The sequence below is a fragment of the Panthera uncia genome, chromosome A2, assembly GCF_023721935.1.
Source record: "Panthera uncia isolate 11264 chromosome A2, Puncia_PCG_1.0, whole genome shotgun sequence".
Classification (NCBI taxonomy): Eukaryota; Metazoa; Chordata; class Mammalia; order Carnivora; family Felidae; genus Panthera; species Panthera uncia.
This window is the reverse complement of record NC_064816.1, coordinates 161,742,390-161,757,484: the sequence shown is the minus strand read 5'-3', so window position 1 is coordinate 161,757,484 and position 15,095 is coordinate 161,742,390. Positions and strand designations below refer to the sequence as shown.

Below are 15,095 nucleotides of genomic sequence, written 5' to 3'. Positions count from 1 at the left end.
GTCAAGTGTGGGCGGCCGTCAACAATGGAGCCCAGCCATGGGGAACCGGCCAGAGAGGGCCGCCCCAGGCCCTGGCCCATCGGTCACCGCCCCCCCCCCGCCCCGTTCTGTTCTTGACCTGCTCCCCTCTGCCCGGGGAGGGGGCGTGCGGTGTGAAATCCCCTGACCTGGGGCCTGGGCCGCGGTCTCAGGAGAGATCAAAGGGCAGGACGGCCCCTCGCCGGCCAAGTGGGTCTTTCCCAGGCCGCCACACTGCGCCCCCGCCCCTGGTTTTGTTCTGGGACAAGCTGGCCCGGCCTGTCGCGCCCGGGCTGCCTTTGTCTGGCCTGAGAGCCGGAGGCCGCGCCACAGACCTCGCTCGTCAAATGATCAAAGGCCCAAAGCCCGGACACGAAACCTTTCTTCCCATTTCCTTTTCTTCCAAGGAATGAATCGCATGGGGACCAAAGGACGCCTTTCCCAAGCCTTGCCGAGTGCGCCACGCTGACACCGGAGCCCCTGGATCCGGACGGCAGGGCCCGGGAGCGCGTGCGGCCCGGAGCGGAGCCCCGCGCGTTCACACGGGGCCCTCGGGGATTAAGGCCCTCGTCCTCTTCAGGGGCCTTGGAGAATGAGCAAGGCGCGATTCACCTGCTTTCTCCGCCGTCTGGTTTGTTAGCAGGCGGACGACAATGCCGTTTGGAATCAAAGCGAGCGGCCCCCGGCCCCCCCGCCCGACCCGTAAACACCTTCCTCGCATCCCTGCGTCCCTGCCGCGCCGGCTCCGTCCGTCCGTCCGTCTGTCCCGCATCAGCATAACCCGGGGAGCGCGCTCCTCCCGCTCGGGAGACCCCGGCTCGCGTGCAGCCGAGACGTTTTCCGAAGCTGTGCCTTCTCCGCGCGTCAGTGACGTCTCGGCCACGTTTGGGTTTTTTTCTTGCGATCTTTTAGAGGCATTGTAAGCGCCAGGCGGACGGTGCCTCCCCACGGCCGGGTCACCGTGAGGTGGCAGCGGCCGGCTGTGTCACTCGTGCGGGGCCGTGACCGACCCCACCCCCCGACCGCCCCGCCGCACGGCCCTGAGTGAACACCACCGCCCTCCCGCCCGCCGCGCCCGCGTGTGTGCGGGGAGGCCCGAGTGCAGCACACTCTGCGGGTGTGGACGACTCTTAACTCTTTGCTGTGTGTCCCTCTGGGCCTCGTGTGTGAGCACACACCCTTTGCGTTCATCCGGCCGGTGACAGCTACGTTCTCCCGAAATCGATACGTAATCCGCGTGGGAAACACACAGAGTGTTTTTTAGAAGATCTGTCCCCAACTTTGTTTCTTACGTATTGACACTGAAAGTGCTTATCCCACAACGGCCCTGCGGACTTAACGCTTTCATTACCATTCGTCAGGTAAAGACATTTGGGCTTCCCCCACCCGAGGTCACGCAGCCGCCACGTGACCTAGCTGGGGCGTGAACCCAGGCTCGTCTGACAGCCCGTGTCCTGGATAACGATGCCCTATGGTTGCCTCTTCCCTGCCAACAAACAGACCTGCCCCTTTTTTAAAGTCTGCCATGAATTGTCTGGTATGAGGAATACACCCGTTACAATGGCTGTTACTTCAGGGCGCCTGGGTGGCGCAGTCGGTTAAGCGTCCGACTTCGGCCAGGTCACGATCTCGCAGTCCGTGAGTTCGAGCCCTGCGTCGGGCTCTGGGCTGATGGCCCGGAGCCTGGAGCCTGTTTCAGATTCTGTGTCTCCCTCTCTCTCTGCCCCTCCCCCGTTCATGCTCTGTCTCTCTCTGTCCCAAAAATAAATAAAAAACGTTGAAAAAAAAATTTAAAAAAAAAAAAAAAAAGGTTTTCCCCTACGTTAACTTTTTCTAAGTTTATTTATTTCTTTTGAGAGAGAGACACAGTGCAAGCAGTGGAGGGGCAGAGAGAGAGAGAGAGAGAGAGACAGAGAATCCCAAGCAGGCTCCAGGCTCTGAGATGTCAGCACAGGGCCCGATGTGGGGCTCGAACTCACGGACTGTGAGATCACGACCTGAGCCAAAATCAAGAGTCAGACACTTAACTGAGCCACTCAGGCGCCTCCAGACATGCTAACTTTTAACAGCAGCTCAGAGTAGTAGACGGGGTACTAGGTTTGGAGACCAAGAGACACGACACATCACAAAGCTCAGCCAGACTGGTTGAATAATACCGCCCGCACGAGTGCCTGTACATCAGGACTCCGTATCTGTCACCAGTAACAATATCAAAATGCCTTTAAAAGTTTTTCCCAACCTTACTGAGATATAGTTGCAATCGAACGTTGTGTAAGTTTCTGGTATACAACGTGGTGAATTGATAAATGTATTTGTTACAAAACGATTACCAAGGTAAGGTTAGCACCTCCGTCGCCCCTCGTGGTTACGATTCTTCCTGTGGTGAGAACATTTAAGGTCGACTCTTCCGGCAACTTTCAACTACGTGATAGTGCTGTCGACTATCAAAATACCTTTCTTAGATAATATCCTATGGCTCCTTGAACTTTTTTAAACCCAGCAGCCCTCCACTAACCACATGTGCCTACTTAGTGAATTAAAATTTGAAAATCAGTGCCTCTGTCATGCTGGCCACACATCACGTGCCCAACGCCACACGCGACTCGTGGCTGCCGTGGCGGACGACACAGAGCACCTCCGTCATCGTGGGGAGTCCCGCCGGGCCACGCGGCTCTGGGGAACGGCACTGGTGGGCATCCCCAGGTGCCTCCCACCCTGTCTCTCCCGGCCCCGCTCGCTTCTGCCTCCGTCTGTTCTCCACGAGGCGCCCGCGTGGCATCTCAAGCAGCGGGACCTCGGAGGCCCTGCTGAGCTCTCCCGTCTCGCCGCTGCCCTTCTCGGGGCCGAGCGGCCTCTGTGACCGCGAGGCTCGGGCTGCCCCCCGCTGCTGCACCACGGCTCCCCGGCCCCTTTCTGTCACGGGTGCTGGATGCCTCACGGTCACTGCCACCAGGCCACAGTGTCCCTCTCGTGGCAGAGCCACGGAAGCCTCATTTCAACCTGGTATTTACTGAACACCCTGCCAGGCACACCGTCCGGAATGCACGGTGAACAAGGCAGGAAAACCAGGTCACCGTCCCCGAGTTCATCCTCCGTGGAGAGAGACAGACGGTGTGTTCAGCTCGTAGGGGTGGCGAGAGCCACGAGGACCCTCTCCTGGGATGCAGCTTAGGGGTTGTGCCTCCCTCCCCCGCCCCGCCCCCCCGGGCAGAGCCTTGACCAGATCTACGGACTGTGGCCCCCGGAACAGAAGGGGGCCTGAGGCCCGTACGTTCTGACACCTTGTTGTAAATTGAGGAAGCAGATTTCAGAGGTTTGGCGACTTCCAGAACCCCTCCGGCTGGCCGGGTCGACACAGATCCCTGGTCTTTCTGCAAATGGCAGAGCCCCGGAGGCTGAGACGACAGAGGGCAGGAGGACCCTCCGAGTCAGGCCTGCGGAGACAGGGTGGTGGTTGTGGTCCCCGGGCCTGGGGAGCGGGGGAGCCGGGGAAGGGTCTGTTCAGGGCCTGGAAGGGCAGGGTCACTGACTAGGAAGTGACAGGATCGGCTGGAGGAGAGTGGAGGAGGTGTGCGGGAGGGCTGAGCCCACCCTCGCCGTGGGCATGCACGTGGCCACGGACAAGGCCACAGAGAATGGCGTGTGTCGAGGGGAACGTGTTTGTCTTATGTTTGAAGCATGAAAACGTGAAGAGCTGGCAGAAAATGAATTTCACCGACAGCGTGGCCTCAGCGTGACTCCACGGTGCAAACGCCTCATCTCCAGCTTCGTGACAATCTCAGGCTGAAAGACGCGTCTGGAACGGGGTGGCGGGGGCCTCGCGTGGGCTGCGCCGCGGTTGGACAAGTCGCCTCCATCGGGCGGCGTGTGCGTGTTCCCCCCTCATCGGCTCCCTGCCGTCCAGCGCGCTCCTGCCCCAGCCGGCACCGGGCACGTGGGGTCGCGCAGGGTCGGAGGCCGTGCACAGAGCTGCAGCCCAGACAGGTGGGGGCCCCGTCCTGGGGGCCCCCTTCCCAGACAGGTCTCGGGGCTGCGACCCCATCCTACGCGCACACCATAGGCCAGGCTAATCCAAGGGGAGAACATGCGGCGTCAGGCCTTTGGCAGGAGCGGGTGCCGTCTGGCCGGGGCAGCGGTGCAGGGGCTGGGCCTCTGTCACTCTCAGAGTCCCACGGTCACCCGGACTGAGTCGGACAGAACACGCTGTGCGAGTGTTGCCGGTGGAACAGACCCCTCGCGGTCCCCTTTCCATGAGGCCCAGGGGAGTCCACGGAAGAGGGTCCCGATGCTTCGCCGTCAGCGGGAGCCCAGCCAGGCCTCGGGCTCCAGGGCAGGGCCTGCCGCGTGGCGACTCTCTGAGCAGAAATCGCCCTGAGGGCCGAGCGGCGGCTGCCAGGCCCACTTGTGAGCCATGGAGGGCCAGTCGCCCTAAAGGACTCGTTCCTCCGTTCGGGGCGGCCTGGATGGCCTCTGTGTCCCAACCTCACAGAAGGTCAGGAGGACCCGCTTGGAGCCGCGGACTCAGGAACACGAGCCCACGGCGATTCTGGTGCCTCGGCGGGGCGGGGGTGGGGGTCCCGCTGCCGTCCGAGGACCCACCCCCACGCAGTCACCACAGGGGCCTTTCTCTGGGCTGCGTGGGACCTCGTCCAGGGGGCTCCCGCATCCCTCGCTGCCTCTGCATCTCCTTCCTGCCCTGAGCCCACGGTACCTGCTCCTGGGGCGGGTGGGAGAGGCAGCGGGACCTGGCAGGGCAGGGTCTCCGGGGTCCCCGGGGCGCTGGGCCGTCCCCCCACCCGTCCCTGTTCACGCCTAACGACCAGCGCGCTCACCTCCACCCGGGTGCCTGGCCCACGGGCCCCACTGGGAGCCCCACGACCTCCGGCAGTACGAAGGGCGGTGGCCTTGCAGTGACCTTGCATGCTGGCCGAGCCCTGGTTCCGTCTGACTTACAGATTTTATAAAAATGTGGAAGGATCTCAGTTTCTCCTGAAAAATGACTCGGAATTTGCTTTTTAAAAAACACGAGAAAGGGGTGCCTGGGTGGCTCAGTTGGTTGGGCGTCTGACTTCAGCTCAGGTCATAATCTCTCAGTTTGTGGGTTCGAGCCCCGCATGGGGCTCTGTGCTGACAGCTCTGAGCCTGGAGCCTGCTTCAGATTCTGTGTCTCCCTCTCTCTCTGCCCCTACCCCGCTTGTGCTCGCTGCTCTCTCTCTCTTTCTCAAACACAAAACTAAATAGAAATAAAAAACATGAAAAATATTTTGGGGGTGGGTTCTGGCATACTTGATTCTCAAGTGAATAGGATGCAGATTCGTCTCCTTTGATCTGGCAATTCCCCTCCAAGGTCAGCAGAAATCCTCCCCGATTTTCACCGCCTCCCCCACCGCCTCACCACCCCCATCCCTACATCACCCCACCTCCCCCCCCCCCCCCCCCTCCCCTGCCACCCACACCCCGGCCCCCCACCCCGCCTCACCAGGAGCTCTGCTCTCCCAGGGCAGCATCTCACCACTTGGCTCCTTTGCTCAGATCCCCCTGGAGCGGAAGCAAGACCACTTCCTCGTGCAAAGTAACAGTTTTTCCCCCTTGCACACTTGACACACATTGTCTCTTTTACCTGGAAGAAAACACACTGGACCCCGGCAGGTTGCAAGCCTTCTGGGTAAAAACTCTGTGGCAAAACTGATTCACGTGTATTCGGCCTCACTAGGTAGCAGGGGGCCGAAAGCTGTGTGTGGACACAGCACGGCCCGCCCAGGCGTGTGCACCTGACGCTGGCACCAGTGGGCGGGCCACACGACCCCCTGGACCAGGGAGCAAACGCCAGGAGAGCGCGAAGCACCCCGCCACGAACTTGGTTTCCTTTAACCTCAGGTTGATTCCTTCCCTGCAAAAATCAGTTTCCATACTTCAATAAAATGTTTAATGGTTAATGCCTTTTATCTAGAGCTAGAAAACCTTTCCTGTCTTAAAAATGGAGTTAGCCGAAGGGCGCCTGGGTGGCTCAGTCGGTAAAGTGTCCGACTTCAGCTCAGGTCATGATCTCACGATCTCACAGTTCAAGCCCCACGTCGGGCTCTGTGCTGACAGCTCGGAGCCCGGAGCTGCTTCGGATTCTGTGTCTCCCCCTCTCTCTGCCCCTCCCCCACTCACACTCTGTCTCTATCAAAAAAATGAATAAACATTTTTAAAAATTTTAAATACTTTTAAAAATGGATTCAGCTGATATGTAAACTTGGAAACCAGTGGACCCTGAGTGAACTGGAAACTGGCAGAGATCAGTATTTACTGGACGGTGCCCTGGGGGAGTCAGTGGACCATGCAGGGCCGCGGGGAAGACGGTCTGGACAGGGAGCGGGGATGGCCCTGGGTCCCGGGGCGGGGGGGGGGGGGGGGGGTGCACCTGCAGAGCCGCCTTGAATGGGGTCTTCAGGGAGCACTCCGGTGTTGGGGTCATGATGCTTTCAGACAGAAAACACTGGAAACCAGTGTCTTGTCTTGGGTATGCGATTCTTTTTGTAGGTTATGATTCTTTGACTAATTATAGGCTTTTGGACGTGAGCACCACACCCAATAGTCTGTTCCCCTAGAATGTAACATGTTGTCAGCAAAATGAAATTTTTAAACAGAGGGTCCCCTTTTCAATGCACTAGAGGGAGCTTCCCTGATTTGGGAGGATTTAAATAAATCTCTTAGCCTTCAGTAAAGCCTTTCGTAAAGTAGCGAAGGACCCACACACCTTCTCCACCCTCTGACCCTCACGGATCTGTTTATAAATGCAGATTCTGTGTTCCGTGCACCGCGAGGCCCCACTGCACGTGGGAGCCACTGGACAGGGTGTGGCGGCTGCTCCCACCGCGTCCCCTTGTGTCTCCACTGCTCAGGACAGACCACGGACGTGAGTTCTGCAAACTTCTGCCTTTGCTCACGTTGCCAATAACTAATGGTCTTATCCTAACAAGCAAGGGGACGTCCGCATCACCCAGCTGGCTTTACGTAATAAATCCATCACTTGCCTGAATTTCGTTCTGGACGTTTTTAAGTATCGGTTTGATTTCCTCACCGTCCAACTCTGGCTCCAGGAAAAGTGGGCTCCTGAGCCAGTCCCTGGCTGGTTCCTCATCTCGAACCCCTCCGGGGACAGCCATGTTCTCTCACGTTCTCTCACCAACAGTGGTCCAGAGGGCGTCACGATGTAATAAAACTAGAGAGTTTATTCGTACATCCATCCAAGGATCCTGCAGGCTCGCGACAGCCACCCGGGAGGGAGGGCCGCACGTGCGACCAGAGGCAGCACCGGGCCACGTCGCATGTCCCCAGCCCGTGCCGGCGGTTTCCAGGCAGGGACGGCCTCCATACAGCCTCAGAATAAAACAGCTGTTGAAAGAGGTTTTCCAACCAGCCTGAAGGACTAAAAGAAAGTGCCCTAAAAAGACACTTTTTATCTAAGTCTGGATCCTACACGAAGCCCTGGGATTTCATTTCGGAAGGATCTGCCCCCGCACCGGATGCTTCTGAAATCCAGGACCCGTGGTCAGGAGGCGAGCGGTCGCAGAAGGTAGGAGCCCTGCGCGAGCCTGGAGGCCAGCGCGGGATATCGCCGAGCAGAAGTACTTCTCTCCCGGGAGCGCCCGGGATCTGCGAAGCACCATTCACGCGCGTCTGGAGTGCCGTGGCTCCTGTGAATTACGACGTGGCTGGGCCCCGCAGGGCACCCCCCCCCCCCCAGCGCTCTGTGCCAGCCTGAGACCCCACCCACACCGGCAGGGAGCCCCGGACTGGGGAAGGGGAACGCAGCGAGTGCCCGGGCCGTGGCCGCACCTGTGGGACCCATCCCGGCACAGCCCTGAGCACCGGGCGCTGGTGCCGACCCGCCCGGCCGGAGAACGGAAGTGCCACGCATGGGGCGGGACACATTCGTCTCCCCCTCACTCGCCCTCCGCGTCGGGTTTAACCTTCTGAGGCAAGCTTGTTTCTTGAAGAAGCCAGTTTCTGTGCACGGCTGTCCCTGTGACTCGCGAGCGGGCCCTGAGGGCAGGGCGCTCCAGTGGGGAGGCGAACAGAGGCAGCGGCTCCTGGAGCCTCGGCGACCGGGAGCCACCACACACCGTGGCCGGGGGCCGGCCCCCCCCCCCCAAAACTTCCTCTCTCCTCCTTCCCCCCTTTCAGTAGCAGGGCAGACTCCTCCTTTGTTTCAGAGGGTCTCAGACTCACGGATTCCCTTTAAACCAAGACTGTTTATTGTGGCCTCGTCGGCTTCCAAAAACTATAACCCTCAAGGCCAGCTGACCAGCACGCCCAGAACTTGACCCCTGTCTTGTCCTTGAGTGGGTCTCAGTGGACCCGACTGCCAAGCTCCCTGGGGGACGTCTGGCTGGTCCAGAAGGGGAATTTCTTCCCCTTCCTATAAGGCCCTGATTTAAGACATGGGGGAACTCAGTGTCCCAATAGGACGGTCCTTACCTGGCAGCTTGGTTCCCGTAAGGTGGCCGCGTTGACTAGGAGCTCCCGACGCGCCCAGCGCTGTCCCTACAGCCCTAGAGATGATGGGGCACCTGGGTGGCTCAGTCCGATAAGCATGACCTGAGACTTCAGCTCAGGTCATGATCTCACGGTTCATGGGATCGAGTTCCGAGTCGGGTCCTGTGCTGACAGCTTGGAGCCTGAAGCCTGCTTCGGATTCTGTGTCTCCCTCGCTCTCTGCCCTTCCCCACTCTCTCTCTCTCTCTCAAAAGTAAATAAACATTAAGAACAGAGAGAGAGAGATGTGAACATTCCTGTCGTGTCTGCTCAAGGACAGGGAAGGGGAGACTGGGGTCATGGATATGGCCGGCCTCAGTGCCGGCTGAGCGGTGCCCCCAGCCCCCGGGCTCCTGGTCTGGGGGACATACGGCCAGGTTGTCCGTACTTCCTGCTGCTCCCCTCTGTGCAGCTACGTTTGCTTTGGACGTGTTTCCTCCCAGCCCCTCCCCTGCCCATCTTTCTCCCTCGATGCCCATCGCACCTGCTGTCCATAAGCCACAGAACCACAGGACTTTAAACGTTCTAACAATCTTAGAAGCTTTCAAACTCGTTCTCCTGGCTCTGTGCCTCAGGGGACTGATGTGCACACTTGGGGGGTGCAGACAGAGAAGGGCCTGGAGACGTGGGGCCTCTCGGCCCATCCGCCTGATGCCATCTGGCTGCCGACGGTCGTGGCCACCTGCTCTGTGCGACCGGGCATGAGCTGTTGCGCGGCGGGGGCCCTGGTGACGAGGTGCTGCTGGCAACATCGCACCTGCTTGGGGTTCGGCACGTGGGTCCGAGGCCACCTGGGAGGTGACGGCTGCTCCCCCTGCCCACGGTTTGCATTTGTGTAAAATGCTTCTTAAACTGTAAGAAGCTTGCGGGCCTGAGAGCCGGCACTGTTCTCTATCTACTAGAAGTAGAAAAACAAAAATACATGTTGAATTAACAATGTCGGGCGCCTGGGTGGCTCAGTCAGTTGAGCGTCCGACTTCGGCTCAGGTCATGATCTTTCGGTTCATGAGTTCGAGCCCCGCGTCGGGCTCTGTGCTGACTGCTCAGAGCCTGGAGCCTGTTTCGGATTCTGTGTCTCCCTCTCTCTCTGCCCCTCCCCTGCTCATGCTCTCTCTCTCTCTCAAAAATAAATAAACATTAAAAAACAACAACAACAATAAGGTCAAAATTTCAAACTCCAATGGTATTATTTCTGTGAAGCCCGGATCACCTGGCTCGAGACAGATGCTGTCTGTGGGGAGGGGCCTCTCCGCGAAAGTCCGGCCGGTGAATACAGCCAGGGCCGCCTCTGCCTTTTCTCACCGTTTGGAACCCTCGCTGGGAGCTCCACATTTAAAAGCCAATATTCAGATGGATGAGATTTATTAGTCTAATCTTTCGTTACGTGAAATAAAAAAGACCCTATGCAATTGAAATTAAAGCTTATATACTTTCTCTTTCTAAGACATTCTTTAAAATGCCACACAAAAAAATCACATTTTAGTTTCTAATAGTGATGTGGCTGTTGCAAGTATCTTTCTGGGCTCCTGACAGCAATTTTTTAGCCCGGCTTTCTTGAATCAATGCTAATGAAAACCGCCTTGCCTTATTTTTCTCTGAGCACCGAAATCGCAGCTGCCTGCCAGGCCTGCTGAGGAATGAGTGTAATCATTTTCAATTGGCCTCTGAGCCCGAAGGGCCTGCTGCAGGAGAGTGACCGCGGAGCGCGGCTCATCTCGTGTCTGAACTCAGCCCGACTTGTGTTCGTTGTTTCTTGCAGGCGCTAAGGAGATTGATATCGCCGCGACCCTGGAGCACTTGAGGGACCAGAGACCCGGCATGGTCCAGACAAAGGTACTGTGGGCCAGCCCTCGGGCGTCTTTCCGCGGTTGTTTCCGAGCGAGGGCAGAGGGGAAGGGGACTGGACGTCTCCCAGGCAGGTCCCAGGCGGGACAGGGGCCCCTCCCAGGAGGGTCGGTCGGGGTCCCAGCAACCGCCCGAACCTCAACAGAAAACGATGCAGGCAGATCTCCAGTGTTTGGAGCCCTCCGTGCACCAGATGCAGGGGAAGGGGAGAACATCACATTTTTATAAAAAGATGTCAATGATAAACCCCAGCACCCTTGCAGGAGAATGTTCTAGATTCACTAAACATTCTGCCAGGCCCCCCTGCTTCCGGCCCTCGGCACCACGGCTCTGTTGTGCGGTCGTCAAATGTCCCCCGGGTGCGCCGGGGTCCTCCAGCGCCTCGGCGTGGCTGATTTGCATACTTACTGAAAAGGCCACGTCTGCAGCAAAAGGCAGGAAGACAGGGCTGCTCCCGACCTGGAAGTGCGGTGAAGACGACGGTCCGTTCCGTTGGCGCCCGGAGACACCCGTGTCCAGCAGCAGCAGGAGCTCCCACGCCTGTTCCGTGAGAGCACTGAAGTCGAGAAGTACAGAATCTCCTCTTTGCCAAGGTCGTCCTCACTCTCAGAGGCCACGAGCCTCCACCAAAGACCCAAAGTCCGTAAAAGATGCCCTTGCAAAACTGCTTCTTTGTACCCAAGAGGACTTGAAGTCAGTTGTAAACGGCACTCGTGAAATGGAGGTGGCCCAAGGCCCAGAGGAGTGTGCCCTGTGCCTTGGGGTGACGGTTCCGGGACTGCAGGGAGTTTCCCCTGCCTCCTGGGGTCCCGCTGTTTCCCCCAGAAAGTGCCAGAAGTCCCCAAGCCCCTGTTCTGTCTGAATGTTACTGTGGAAATCAAACGTGACACAAGGTCTGAGCTGGGTGGGGGAGAGGCCCTGGGTGGGGGAGAGGCTCTAAATCCCAAGCGCTCCGGGGAGAACCGAGAGGCCACACGGCTGTAAGACTAAGCTGAACACATTGTGAGCTGGGGGATTTCTTAAAATACCTCAACAGGGCCACCTGGCTGGTTCTTCGTGGCCAAAGTCAACCCCAAGCACTGAGGCAAATGTAGCTTAATTCTCCTACAGAACCACAAACCTATCCTACACGGAACCAGAAGCCTCGTGAAGACTCCCGAACTGCCCCGGCCGTGCCCCCCGCCCCCCAGCGGCACCTGCCCCAGCCGGGGACCTCCACCCGGGTGCCAGCACCATGCACGCTCGGCCCCCGTCCCTCTGTGGCCCCCGGGAATGTGACGAGCCCCTCGTATGATCAGCGTGAAGAGACCTTATCAATCACAGCACACTTTGTTTTCCTAGGGGTTTTTTTATCTGAAATTCTGAAATTATTTCAGAGCTGCAGAACGCTTGCAGAAATAGCAATTCCCGTGTGCCCTCACTCGGCTCCCCCTGCCAGCACCTTCCGTAAGCACCGTGCGGCGATCGAGGCCGGGAAGCCGAAGCCGGCATCGGGATCCCGCACACCTCTCCTTTCTATGCACATATGCGACCTTTCTGCAGAATAACACCAGAGCTAAGGGCTGGAGTCCAGAGGAGAGCGGCCCCACTCACGGCTTCCCCCGCTTTTGTCCTTCCAGGGCCAGTTCGAGTTTGCGCTGACGGCCGTGGCGGAGGAGGTCAACGCCATCCTCAGGGCCCTCCCGCAGTGAGCCGCGGGGCGGGGGGGGGCCCCGGGCCGGGAGGCGCCCGCACCCGGAATGACACAACTGCCTGGTCGGTGCGGTTTACCGGTTAAAATGCGCATTTTCGTTCAACCAAATCACAGTAAGGAGAGATCGGTGGAATCATGCGATTACAGGGGGTGATCACTTTATCCGGTTTCACTTTCCTGAAAGAAAACCCTTTTCCTTGAAGCACACATTCACATTCTTAATTGCGAACAGCGTCGTCCTAACGATGCAGCAGGCTTCGCACTCCGCACGGCCTCCGAGGGCTGGCTTGTGACCTGTGAGTCTGGAGGGCGGCCGGCTCTGCAGGGAGGGGGCCCAGACGACGCGGGCAGGGCACCAGGCATGGCAGACACGCGTGGCATTTGTCTCTGAGACGCTCCTCACCTAGAGGAGCCACTGGCTTCTTCGGGAGTCCGAGCAACAGTTACTAACATTCAGCAGCTTTGGGGCAAATAATAAGAAAATCGTCACCGCGTCTCGGTTCTGTTCCCACCCGGGCTGCTTGACGCGTGCCCCCCCCCCCCCCCCCCAAGGTCCACGGCCCATCTCTACCACCCACCCCCAGGGACCGGCAGGGGCCTCCAGGGGCAACCACTTTCCCGCCTGGGGAGCCACACTTTTAACTTCAAAATACGGATTCACACGTCGCAACAGCAGGTGCAGCTAAAGAGCACTCTCCCCCGGGACAGCCGGAATCTGGGAACAGTCTGGCAGGTCCCAAGCTCCCGGTCCCCGAGGAGCGCTCTAGCCCCCCAGCAGGCACCTGTTCCCCCCTCTCAGGGGATGTCCTGGGCCCTGCCGGCATCCGGAGAGCACCTGAGCACCCGTTCCTGGAAGGACTTGCGGGGAGACGGGCGTTTTAATCTGCGTGAGCTCGTAGCAGCAGGGAGCAAAGTGGCAGTGCCGGCCGCAGGCCCCCCGGTCGTCAGCCCCCCGTCGCCTAGGTCGGACCCTCGTGTGACACACACAGGCGTCCAGAGGCGATCCGGGCTTGCCGGAATAGCACTTGACCGTGAGGTCTGCCACCGCCCGCCCCCGGAAACGGGGTTCATCTCGCTGAACTCGGAACGATGGAATCCAGGAAGGGGCGCAGACAGCTCCGCACCGTTGGGCTCCATCTAGGATTCGGTGTGAGCGCATCCCCGGGCCCCCCCACGCCCTGCTTCGTGCACACCGCCCTTCCCGTCCCAACAGACACTGCATCCCAGAAACGGTCGCGCTGGGAGAGCGGCCTCTGGCTGGGGAGGAAGACGCCAACACCGTTGTGTCTGTAAGTGGTCCCGTCCTGTCATGCACTGCAGTAGATCCGTGATGTGTTTGCCTGTCTGGAATCTCAATAATGAATAGAAACCGATTTATCTGAATATAGGAAGCATATACCTACTTGTAATTTCTAATTCTTATGTTTCAAAAGAAATCCTCCAGTGCGAGATATATAAATATATTTAACGGTGTCAGATTAAACTTTTGATTTCACATTTGAATGGTCTTTATTTGGGGAGGAGGGAGCCACCTCCTTCGCTCCGGCTCCGGACGTGAGGGCACGCAGGTTGCCGAGAGCAGGCGGGGGCCCTTCCCAGAATTCCACACCATGTTTGCAGGGCCCGATGTGCACTAAAGACCAGAACGTCTGGGAGGGTTCCCTCACAGTGAGGGGCGAGGCGGGCAGGGCGCAGTGAGGGGCGAGGGAAGGCCCCACCTTCCAGGAGGCTCTGAATTCACCCACCGGGATGCCCACCCCTCCCCCAGTGGCCTCCTGAGACTCTGTCTGGGGTGGTCCTAACGCCACTTGTCAACACTGGGGGCTTCACCGCCAAGTGATTCGGGGATGCGTTTTTATGAAATGGTCGCTTGAGACCACGGGTTTTTGTTTTTGTTTTTTTTTTTTAATGAAAACTGTTAGATGTAATCTTACAGAGAGAAAACGAAAGTGCCACCTACCGCATGCAATTCTAGAACCTGATTAAATTCGGGAAACACACAATGGCTCGTAACAGCGACACAGTAAATCTCTGTGTATTGGAACTCTGTTCATCGTGCTCCCTTGGAAATACACACGCGTGTGCTCACACACACACCTTCTGGTAAAGTCCTGGGAATGTGAGGGTTCTGGGGTTCCAGCCCGGCCCCTCCGCCACGCTCCGCGCTGCCCCCCCCCCCCCCCCCCCCCCCCCCCCCCAGGGCCAGCTGCAACAGCCCTTACTCGGACCCACTTAGCCCCGACCCCAGGTGGCTGGGACGGGGTCAGCGCCGAGACACTTTTGCATCCTCCTCCGAAGCCCCCAGGGTCATGGAGACCAGCACAGCCCTGTCCACTGACACTGAGTCCGCCTGCCACCGTGCCTGTCCTCGGCCGAGCCCCCGGAGCCCCGAGCACAGCGCCCGGGCGTCGGGGCAGGGGTATCGGCCTCCCGTGTCCCAGGTGGACGCGCGGGTCCCAGTTCTGCGCCCCAACCAGGCCCGCCTGCACCAGCTGGGGCCCAAGGTTTGGGTGGTGTGAAGAGGGCCCACCGAGGAGGCTGTGTTTTTCCCAGACCATTACCTCCATACTTGTAAAGGGCTGGTTAGCATGCCCTCCGCTCCGTCAGCTGGCTCGCTCACTCTCCCTCTGCTGTTCCCTCCATGGAGAAGTGACCGCGATGTTATCCGTGGTCTGTGTTGTGTGCTTTATTAACCAAGTAGAACGCTCATAAAACCTTCCTAATTAGTGGAATAGGCATTAATTCAAAGATGCTTATTGGAATAGAAAATGAGAATTTGATTATACCTCTGTTCCTAAACCGTGGCTGGTTTCCTTCTATTCAGGGTATGTGTTCAGGAACTGGCCTTAGCTGCTTCTTAGACAAGTGCTGAATGTCGCTTGCTTTTTACAGTGGCCACAGGTGGGAAAGAGTGTCCTTGTCTTTCTGGACCAGGGGTCAGCGTCTCCCAGCCTGGCCCGGGGAGGGACGAGTAGCCCAGTGCCCCGAGGCTGGGCGGGGCTAGACAAGGGCAGCG

At 58.7% G+C, this 15,095-nt stretch overlaps 1 protein-coding gene across 1 annotated transcript in view; it reads left to right on the top strand.

The window, feature by feature from the left end:
- The window catches only part of PTPRN2 (protein tyrosine phosphatase receptor type N2), an 803,411-nt gene extending 789,837 nt beyond the window's left edge, over nt 1-13,574 (top strand). The window contains exons 22-23 of the mRNA XM_049642198.1: nt 10,301-10,374; nt 12,006-13,574. Coding sequence (XP_049498155.1) covers nt 10,301-10,374; nt 12,006-12,077 — 146 coding nt within the window. The 3' untranslated portion in view covers nt 12,078-13,574. The remainder of the gene's footprint in view (nt 1-10,300; nt 10,375-12,005) is intronic.
- Nucleotides 13,575-15,095: the final 1,521 nt, after the last annotated feature.